This window comes from Sander vitreus, chromosome 13 (genome assembly GCF_031162955.1).
Source record: "Sander vitreus isolate 19-12246 chromosome 13, sanVit1, whole genome shotgun sequence".
Lineage (NCBI taxonomy): Eukaryota > Metazoa > Chordata > Actinopteri > Perciformes > Percidae > Sander > Sander vitreus.
In genome coordinates, this window is record NC_135867.1 from 27,998,038 (window position 1) to 28,009,422 (window position 11,385).

Below are 11,385 nucleotides of genomic sequence, written 5' to 3' on the forward strand. Positions count from 1 at the left end.
CTGGCAGTACAGTTTAACCATGTGTTATGTGTTATTGTGCAGTGCTGTCCCAACTCTCTTAAGTTCCCGTCTTCCTGAAGGAGTATTTAAACTCATGCTGGAGGCATTACGTTTAGCTGAACCTTTAAGGTTAACAAAGATATTGCAGGCACCTAAACACAGATGCTAGTTCAGCCTAACTCTCTCTCTGGGAAGTATGCCAAAGGGTGGCTGGGCCTTCGGCCTCCAAAAGAAGACAGTTCTGAGACAAAACATTCCCTTGTCATGCAGCTGCCTAGATTCCCTGAATCTGTAGCGAGACAAACGTAATTATACATGAACAGTTTTGGTTATTAGAGACTGGCAGAATATTCTCGTCCCCTGACCTGTGATCTAATGAATGACCTGATGTTGACTAAGCTTTCCCTTTAGTCTCATCATACCGCAACATGCTGTTTGCGGAAATTCCACTACACTCTCCATCACTCTTCATCAGCCAAACAAAAGGAAAGAATCGCTCCTGGCCTTCTGGTCTGGTGGTTATAGTGTTAAGCAGTCTGTCAATAACTACAATCAAATGCCTTTACTTTACTTCCACAGTGAGGTTTAAATTGGTGCCTGCCAGCTTATATCAGTTTCAGGTCACCTTTTTGACTTTTCACCAATTTTCCCTTTATCGCCTGTAATAGACTTTTATAAAGAGCACCTGCTGCTTGCTTTTCGGTCATGGTACCAAATTGTTTCCTGCAAATCTTTGGTTATTTTCTATTGCAACACTTGTAATTGGACTGCAGTAATCTCTCTACAAAAAGCTGCACACAGTGGCGTCCAGGCAGCCATGAGCTAATGGCTAATATTGCTTAGGTGCTCCACTGAGTGCTTTTAGACGCTTTTTTGTGCCGGCTGCCAGCCGGTACTTTAATAGCTCTCTTATTAGTCATCCAGTCATGCTGTACTGACACTGATGTTCTGCTGGAATTATGGCCATTGCTGAAGACCACTGATGTGGGTGTTGATGATGATGGTGATTGTTTTTATATTCATTCATCCAAAGTAATATGTGATGATTATGACTTTTTATATTCATTCATCTGGGTAATTTAGATTGACATTTATATTGTTATGCTTTGAATGTAACCGTGTCTGATCATTATCTGATACTTTTTGTAAATGTCTACATGATGTTAACTGTGCTGTGTATTCTGGCAACTGATCATGTTTCTCAACTGGAATCAACATTGTGTGGATTGTACTCGATTCACTCCGGCTCTGTTGTTGCTTGGATGCTGAGACACACACACACACACACACACACACACACACACACACACACACACACACACACACACACACACACACACACACACACACACACACAGCAGTGGGTTGAGTGGGAATCAACAGATTTAAAAACACACACTGGTACATGCCTTCATGTGTTGTGACACAAACTAGCAGAGTTCATGGCTGTCAGAACACTGAATCTGTTTTTAACATTTTTAATAGGAAAAATGATTACAAAATCAGGAGAAAAACATTATAAACTAAAACGTGTTTTCTTTTTTGTTTTTTTTAGCAGCTGCTTTGTGACCCTAGTTCAACTATTGAATGGAATATTGGAGAGAATATTGAATGAGATTACTTTTTTGAAGCATCTGTTGGTGTTTGACTAGACAGATTCCAAAAAAATACCACACATTTGAGATTTGAGAAGACCTTTGTTTAAATAAACAAATGAAGAAATATGTTGGATCCCCATATTAGTTTAGCGGGGGTGGCAATAGCTCAGTCAGTAGGGTGTTAGGTTGGGAATCGGAGGGTTACTGGTTCAAGTCCCCATACGGACTAAAGTATGGTGGTGGACTGGTAGTTGGAGAGCTGCTAGTTCACCTTCTGGGCAATGCAAGGCACAACCAACTGCTTGGGGTGCCTGTTCATGGGCAGCTCTGTCACTCTGACATCTCTCCATTAGTGCATGTGTGTGTAATTCAGGCCTGTGTGTAATAACAACTGAGTGAAAACATTGTAATTTCCCCTTGCAGGATTGATAAAGTATACATTAAACAATATTTGCTAATTATTATTCCATCAATGTAGATATAATTTTAATTTTAGGCGTATTTACTAAAGAAACAATAATGCAATATACTTTAAATGTAATCTAGAATTAATCTAATCTCATAGCTAATGAGGTAATTAGTTTATAATTTGACAGTAAACGTCCTTCCACCCACAACCATCATTAAAGCACTCACACAGTACCAACTAGTAACTCAACAGCATTTGTGCTAGAGGTTCCCTGGTTATATGCAACAAGCCGACTATCCGTAGCCCACAACCTTTTCAGTGAATCCCCAGCCAGGATTTGGAAAACACAATATTATGCTAATGTTGAGATATTGCTGGATTGACATTTCTACTGATTGGTATTAGTGCTGCTATCCATTTTCCCAACCACGCTGCAATAGCTTAAGGTCTCTCTGTCACCAAAACATGCTTTTAACATTGCGGGTGTCAGGGGTAATTTGTGCTGTTACTCAAGTGGGCTTGTTCCAGTGCAATTAGTGTATTTTCTTTGTGTAATGAGTGCATGCCCCGAGCTGTCTGCCCTCTGGAGACACTTGGAAACTGAAACCAAATCAGAGGCCGACTGCAACAGTGGGCTGTTGATTTGAATTTCTTGTTCTTTTTAAATGAACGTCTTTGACACAGATAATCACAAGAGTGTCCTCATCTGTTAAGTTTACATAATGTCACATATAAAAAGAAGAGGGAGGCTATCTCACAGTTAATATGTTATCGAAATGACTTTGCATCCAGTGGTTTCTGCATTAGTCATGTAGTCCTCTATTCACATCCCACCAGCACAAAAGTACCATTCAATTATAGATTAGGGTCAGTATTTCACTTCACGTTTCAAGTTGACAAACAGTCAAGCCCTAATTGAGCAATAGTTTTTTGGCTGTTTTAATTAATATTATAATGTCTTCCGCAACTCTGGAGTTTCCTCACTTTCAGCTCAGAGAGCACAGGTGTATAACTGTAAGAATATAAGATGCTGTGTATGGATGGCATGTGTGTTTACTATACAGGGAGGGTCTAACTAAAGTCTGGTTACATTATGGGAAATGTGGGAACAAATGTTTTTGAAAGTATGACCCATTGCAGGAGTGAACGGCATTTACGGTCACACTTACTGATGCTGTATCTTTAGGACCAGTACATGCTATCATGCCCACAATGATACTATATGCTGATGACAGAGACTCGGACTCGAGTCGCACTTAAGTCGCACAAACAGCTGACTTCAGACTTGACTCGAACTCGACCCAAAAGACTTCAGACTTGACTTGGACTCGACCCAAAAGACTTCAGACTTGACTTGGACTCGACCCAAAAGACTTCAGACTTGACTCGGACTCGAGCTTCGAGACTCGTCAACAACCTGTTTTCATGCAATTATTGGTTTTTAAATCTAAATGTATTCATGTATTTCTATTTTCTTTTATTGGCGCATATACGTTGGGGAAACGTATGACGAGCTGTATGTCCCCTGCCCTTTGCCATAATGTGCAACGTAACGCATGCGCCTATGTGCTCGCACTCACATATCAAAATATGCATTGCCGATGGCGACCCCAAATCCTCCTGGAGTTGGGCCTTTTCTCATTAGTTTTGCTTTCAATAACTTGGTAAACAGTGGCAGTAAGCTAACAGCTACATGCAAGGTGTGTGGCACCAAGATAAATGATGCCGGATCAACAACGTCGGACTTCATCAGGCATCTCAAAATGCACCCAGATAGGTCAGTCACTCACACGCTAATGTGAAAAGATTACATTTACGTTACATTTAGCATATATCGTCACAGGTAACAAGCTAACCATCGCAAAGTGTTGTGCTAATGCTGAGAACAGGCACATTGTATCTTATAGTTAGTGGTTGCTGAGGCTCAGACATCCATGGCGCACAGGAGGCGGGATGCACGGAAGATGTTACATTTAGCATATATCGTCACAGGTAACAAGCTAACCATCGCAAAGTGTTGTGCTAATGCTGAGAACAGGCACATTGTATCTTATAGTTAGTGGTTGCTGAGGCTCAGACATCCATGGCGCACAGGAGGCGGGACGCACAGATCCATCTCCCCAGGAACAAACGCTGTGTCGGGGGGGCTAACTCATGTGATGCGTAACTGATCCCGTGGATGATTTGTAGGCTATTAAGTGAACAAGGTGTACCCGGTCCACCAAACACTGGGCCGTCTTGACTGTCTTAATTCTGCACATATTTCTGTTACTGTAGTCCTATTTACTATTTCATTATTTCATCCATGCGTGGCGCAGCGGATCCATGCGCACTGTCACCTGCCGTGGCATTACATCAGTGAGTTCAAACTGCTTATTGTGCGTAATTTGGACTGACACTGAGATGCATGTTGTTCTGTAACTGGTGTGGCCCTGCCACTTTTCTCTTGATTTCCACTTCGACATTAGACATTTTTTTGAGTGAAAAAGATGTTACATTTAGCATGTATAATCACAGGTAACAAGTTAACCATCGCAAAGTGTTGTGCTAATGCTGGGAACAGGCACATTGTATCTTTATAGTTGTATCCATATGACATGACAGACTTATGTTAATATTTCCCCAGGTCCGAGGTCTAGAGGGATGTGTTAAGTAGACCCCATAAAGTTATCCTGCAACTGATTTTGATACTGTACTGTCTGGACATGTTTTGAATTCATAACATTTAACAATACAGTGTTAGGGACAGATCAGATGGCCAGAGACTGGAGACTTGACTTGGACTTGCCCCTCAAAGACTTCAGACTTGACTTGGACTCGAGCTCAAAGACTTGAGACTTGACTTGGACTTGCAAAAAATGACTTGTGAACATCTCTGGCTGATGACTAGCAGATCATCTTTAGGTCTTAAAGTCTTTTAGTCTGAAATTAGCATTACACACACTACAGCTGACACAGGTATTCGGTCATAAACAAATGATTGGAGAAAGTGAAGCCTGCTGGTGGTACACTGGTGGCTGTGGCTCGGAGGTAGAGGGATTGGTGGTTCGATCCCAGACTCCTTCCCATGAGATCACATAGGCTCTGCAGATGTTAATCAGGCTTAACAAACCACTTCAGAGTAATGGCTACATGGTCTGCTCAACATACCGTATGTGGTGGTGCATCTTTATTCCTCTGTCAATTAGAGGCTGTTGTAATTCAATACGATTTCGCAATTTTGCAGATGTCCCTCGTTTTAAGGCAGGATGTCCGTCCCCTTCCTCTTTCTTTGTGTTGGCGTTCTAACCTCTGGTGGATTTGTGAGGACTATGGTTAACTGCTCCTCAGATCTCTGCAGGGTAAATCCAGACAGCTAGCTAGACTATCTGTCCAATCTGAGTTTTCTGTTGCACGACTAAAACTACTTTAGAACGTACACATGTTCCACCAAAACAAGTTCCTTCCAGAGGCTATTTAGCAGAGGCACCGTGGTTCCGCCCAGAGTTTAGCCTCGCCCAAGATGACAAGGTGATTGGTTTAAAGAAATGCCAGTAAACCAGATCACATTTTTCTCCCATCCAGGAATGCTGTGTGGACTAACCAGACCTTCCTCCGCAGCCCTGTGGAGGAAGGTCTGGCAATGCGAGACTACATTCAGTGTGCCATGTGTAACCGGAAGTGAAGTAACGTCTAATTTGAACCCAAACCACCATCATTTTCTAAACTTAACTACGTAGTTTTTGTTCTACCTGTATAGAACCAAACTGTGACGGTTCACAGCGTTAACGGCGTGTTTCAAACCGCTATCGTTACATTCTCTGGTTTAGATATGAGTGTGAGATCCTGTGGGTCATTTTCCAGACCTGTGTCATTGTATGGTTTGGAGGACTTGTTGGAATTTAGGAAGTAGAAATTCCATCAGTACAGCTCACATACTTAGCAATACCAGGACTCATTTACTATCTTCTCTTTCTTTCTCTCTTCACAGGGACTCATAAATTTGTGACAGAGGGGGAACATCTGGAGCTGAAAGCCATCACCAAAGAGCAGTCAGGATCGTATGAATGCATCGCTTCCAACGACATTTCAAGCCCTGATGTCAGGACAGTGCAAGTCGCAGTCAACTGTAAGGGCCAAAAACACATTCATCACATTCATGGTGGAAACATACGGGGGACATAGGCTAAAAATCAGGACAGATACATCCTCAAATAAAGCCTGATTGTTTTGTTTCTTACCATTTTCTTTTTATTTTACTGTTTTGTCTTCCTGTTACAAAACAAACAACTGTGACTTAATTATAAAGGCATTATGAAAATGCTTTACACAGCTTTGTGTCTTTGGAAGATGTACTGTATAGTTTGTTTCAGGTTGAGTGAAGGTTCAAACAATGTAAAAGATGTTCATTGTTGTGTCAAAAGAGCAGAAATAGGAGTATGAAGCAACCTAAAACACCAAGCGATGTTGTTAATTTCTCTAAATGAGGTCATCGTAAAAGATATTTGACTTTGTTTTATAGATCCTCCCTTCATTTCCAAAGCGAGGAGTACAGGTACTCCAGTTGGACAAAAAGGAGTCCTGCAATGCGAAGCCTCTGCTGTCCCGAGGGCAGATTTTGAGTGGTACAAAGAAGACCGCAGGCAAGTTTCTCTTCTGAGCTCTGTGATTCCTACAGGCTTGGAATTCTTTGAAGTCAGTATTACAGACACCCATAGACTCCCAGTGTGCTACAGGGTATTGACTTATTTTATTTTGAAACAAGCCAGTCTGCATCATCTTTGTTATATTGTTGTTGATAAGTGTTTATGCGTTTAACACATATCCCTGTTTAAAATAAGATTGTGCTTCATGATGTAATGAGATAATCCTTCATGCCCTTCATTTGTCTTCTCTCAATCGGCAGTATATCCCAATACTGACATTGTAAAAAACAAAAACAAAAATCATAATTTCCTTCTTTTTTTCCCCTTCAAAATTCAGGCAACTCATTTGCAAAACGGGCATGGACACCAAAGGCAACTATTATTATTTCTAATTTGTAACTGGTTTATGTCAGTGTGGAGTGGGGCTCGGAGGTTTAGAGCATATTATGGTATAATATCTTTTCCAACTGAATGCTGGAGAATGGAAAGCTGTTTATGAGCAGCCCCAGAGCTGGTAAAGTGATGTAAACACGGGCTATGTTGCACTGTTAAATGGTCCCTGACGGTGACAGCAGCATTGCTCGTCAGTCCCCAAAAGACAAAATCAGTCCTCAAGAATGAAAAGATGGAGGAAGCTGATAAAATAAATGCCTGGAAATGCAATGAGTGAAACAGAAGGAACGTGGTTGTGCACTGAAGGATGACGTGCACAAATACATACAGTCACTTTGATAAGGCAGTGAGCTGCATTCAGAGTTTGAACTCTAAGAAAAATGTTTGCCTTTTGCAGCCCACAGGTGTAAATGTGTTTGTAAGACGGCCCTAAAAGAGCCATGTAGGTACAAAAACGTCCACCCCCTTTAATGACAGAGGAGCTCTCCCTGCCATGACACACTGACAGTTTGGGAATCCTGTAGATTAGTATTTTTATTTGTAAAAATGTAGTGTTGTCTGGGACTTGGGACTGACTTTTTTTTACCAATCTTTTGTTTTGAACCCAATCCATTTCTATCACTTAACGTTGCTTATCACAGCCACACATACCTGTAGGCTAAGCAGGAAGTTTTAAAGGCTAAAAAGGTAACGATGGAGTTTTTCACACTATCGTCATGGCTGAGCCAGCAAAAATAGAAGCAGAAAGCTAAGAAAGCATTGTCGGAGGAACAGAGAAAGAGGAAACGGAAGACTGACCGAGCGAGGAGTCAGACACGAGTAAACATTGGAGCTGCCAAATATCTATTCCGAAGCTGTAGGGGGAGCTCTATAGAGAAACCTGCCAGCAAAAAGCGAAGAAATGGCCAAAACTGCATAGCGTCCCTTTAAGTGATTCACAATTTTTCGTGGAGCTATGTGAGTCAGTCTCCAACACGCTACGCAGAAGAAGCTGTGAGAATAATTCATCAAAAGACACGTTTGACGTGCACATAAGTTCCGTGGTTGTTATATATATTAACAGTCTGACGCTGGTGGCACAGAATGTAACCAGCAGATCTGCCGTGCGTAAATGGTCACTCCCGTTAGAGATGCAAATGGATCAGATGGCTGTAAAGACAGTCAGCAGTGCAAAGGAAAGGCCTTACAGTAATAATGGCAGCAGACAACAAGAGTGTTGATATTTACATGTTAAAAAGATCCCTTGCCAGTGCCTGCAAGCTATACAAGTTACTGCCAACAGCCTAAACATGGCAATGTCTCTTCAAAGTCTGAGAGCTTATGATAATAGGGTGATTCTGGGCTAAAATTACAAGTATTATCTCATTGTTAAATCCAATTGCAAAGTAATTTGATTAGGTCATCCACTGCCGGTATAATACACCGTAAGTGGCGACATCTGTGGTGTGATGAGGTTGATCCAACATGTCCAATGTGAAGCAATGTGGTTCCTTTACCACAAAAAAAACACTACTTCTCTGTGTTTTTTCTCGTAAAAAATGTGTGACTTTAAATCTCAAAGAATTTCTGACTTTTGTCTTGCAAATGTATGAGTTTTTATATCTGAATATTCCCCTTAGCAAACACATGGCCTCTCAAAGGACTAGAGAAAATATACAATTGCAGTTTCTTTTCTTCAGCAGAAGTCCTGAAAGCTGCTGCCCTCTTTCTTACAGGCTCTTCAACGGACTCAACGGGGTGAAGATAGAGAACCAAGGTAAACAGTCCATGCTCGTCTTTTTCAACGTCTCCGAGGAAGACTATGGGAACTACACTTGTGTTGCCATGAACACCATGGGAATCACTAATGCCAGCATAATCCTTTATGGTAAGAGTAATGCCATTTTTTATCCGAATACAGCATAGAAAATCTGCTTAGAAATATAGGAAATATTTGATAGGATAGAACAACACAATGTAATTCTACTAAATAAAACATCACACACCCCGTGCCCACCTACTAGCCCCACCCCTGGCTAGCAGCTGCACACATCCAAAAATAAAAGGAATCCTGACATGTACTGTATTTTCACTGATTTAACTTTTTCATTTCCACCAGTTTCCATGGCAATTGCAGCACCAACGTTCTCATTTGGCTGAGATAATAATAAATCTCATCCACGTGAACATTTCAATTCCAGTCGATAGCTGTTGATACTGATTTGGACTGTAAGACACGCTAAAGCTGGCGATGGAGTAAGTATTGTATTCTTCTCCTGCAGGGCCCGGTGCCATGCATGATGTGAACGGGGCCGCTGTGTTGCCCCGTTTCTCCGCGTGCCTCCTGCTGACTGAAACCTTACTCTACCTGCTGAAGTTCTGATGGGAAACATGACCGCCTTCAAGCTTCTCTCAGCGTTGAGCAGCAAGAACAGACTATCAGTCCAATGAGAAGAATGGAAAGTTAAGAGTGCCAGCGGTTCACCCTTAGTTTTCCTTCTTTTTCTTTTCTGGCTTTGCATCAGAGTCTGTTCTCTGTTGGCTCGCAAAGCGTGAGAGGCGTCAGTCCGAGGAAGGGAAAAATTTGAATCATGCACTAATTTGATGAGTTTGTGTCCCCCCCCCCCCCAAACCTTTTTGTATGTGAAAAGGGAAAAAAAGAAGAAAAATACATGTAACTGTTGATAGTTGACTGTTTATTGCCCAATATTGAAGTGTACATTCAGATTATTATTAATATTATTGTGTCATGTACTGTTCAATATCTGTACAATACCATTACGCTTTTTTAAGTAAACGACAAAAAAAAAGGACAAAATGCAATGTGATTGTTGAATTTTACTGTATTTTTACAGTTGTATGCAAAACAGAGTAACGGATCCTTCATGATAAACAGTTCAGAATAACAAATAGTACACCATGATTTCTCAGGCAAAGTCCTACAGCATAGTGCATCCAAATTTTTATTTCCATCCTAGTGTGTGTGTAGAAAATGTACATATGTGTACAGACAATTCCTGCACTGTTTTTTTTTTTCCAAATGCATACGGTCATCAGATGACTTTTTAAACACTGAATCACAGTGTCATAGCAGCTTCACGGCATGTTCACTGACCGCTGAAAATCTGAAACGAGACGGTCAGACGTTTATGTGCAGTGTCATTTAGGACAGAAGCGTTGCTCAGTGTGCTGCTCTGTTCTCGACAGTGACCCGTTGAACTAAATGCTCAGAGTTGAGACTTATTTGACAGCACATATTGTGCTGATGGCATCATGGCACTGCAATGACTTCTCACTAACTGCTGCTGTTCATTCATTAAACTGCATTTTCATTACCCACAACCTCCTGAGGCTATGATTGGCTTTTGAAGCTTTAGTGCGTAACTTCGTTATAATAATGAACGTCTGTTACATTCAAGCCATTGCCCATAGGCGTAATTTACAGTGGGGGGATGGGGGGGGTTTACAACCCCCTAATAATCAAAATTGGTCAGTGCAACCCACCTCAAAAACGTATTATGATTTCCTTTACACAAACAAAGACATTTGCACCATAACTTGATGCACAAAAGGCACAAATCGGGCTCCTGGATAGCTCAGTTGGTAGAGCGGGCGCCCATATATAGAGGTTTTCTCCTCGAAGAGGCGGGCCCGGCTTCGAATCCGACCTGCGGCCCTTTGCTGCACGTCATTCCCTCCTCTCTCTCCCCTTTCATGTCTTCAGCTGTCCTATCAAAATAAAGGCCGAAAATGCCTAAAAAATAATCACAAATCGTTGCAGAAATGCACAATGCAGGAAATGAAGTTTGCTCAAAAGTGGACATCTCAACACCCCCAAAGGTTGAACCCAAAGTTACGCCCTTACCATTGCCACATGAGTTGCTACAAAGCTAATTAAGACTAACAGCTCTACAACTCTCTCTGTATTTCTCAGTATGGCTGTGTTTAGAAGTTGGTGTCGTCTGGTGACTTTCATGCGCAGAAACTAATGTCTTCTTCTGAAGAGTCCATCATGTTTTTTTAATCCTCCGTGTCCTCCTTGGCTACTAGCAACTGCGTGGAGGGGTGGTGGGTGCGCGATCACGGAAGGCTTGTATCGTGTGGATGCGACGACAGTTTTGACTTAGAATTCCTCATGGAGCACACAGAAACTACACACTATAGCTTTAAAGTCTTCTTTTAAAGCTGCATCTGTCATGATTTATGCCGAAGTTAACAAGTACATGTATAAGTACATATTGATTTAATCAATAGCCTTTAAGTTTCTCAGACTGCCACAGTGGCTCTCCCACAGAGCCAATCATGTTGGAGCTTTACACAAATCATGTGTTTGTTACTTTTTCCATTGATGTGCATTGGAAAATAGTAGCTTAACAATTAC

General features: G+C 41.5%; 1 protein-coding gene across 1 annotated transcript in view; it reads left to right on the forward strand.

Moving 5' to 3' along the window:
• Window positions 1-9,822, forward strand: part of opcml (opioid binding protein/cell adhesion molecule-like) — a 206,163-nt gene extending 196,341 nt beyond the window's left edge. Inside the window, exons 4-7 of the mRNA XM_078266315.1 lie at window positions 5,978-6,115; window positions 6,509-6,629; window positions 8,741-8,892; window positions 9,287-9,822. Of these exons, the coding sequence (XP_078122441.1) occupies window positions 5,978-6,115; window positions 6,509-6,629; window positions 8,741-8,892; window positions 9,287-9,387 (512 nt within the window). The 3' untranslated portion in view covers window positions 9,388-9,822. The remainder of the gene's footprint in view (window positions 1-5,977; window positions 6,116-6,508; window positions 6,630-8,740; window positions 8,893-9,286) is intronic.
• The last annotated feature ends 1,563 nt before the right edge of the window (window positions 9,823-11,385 follow it).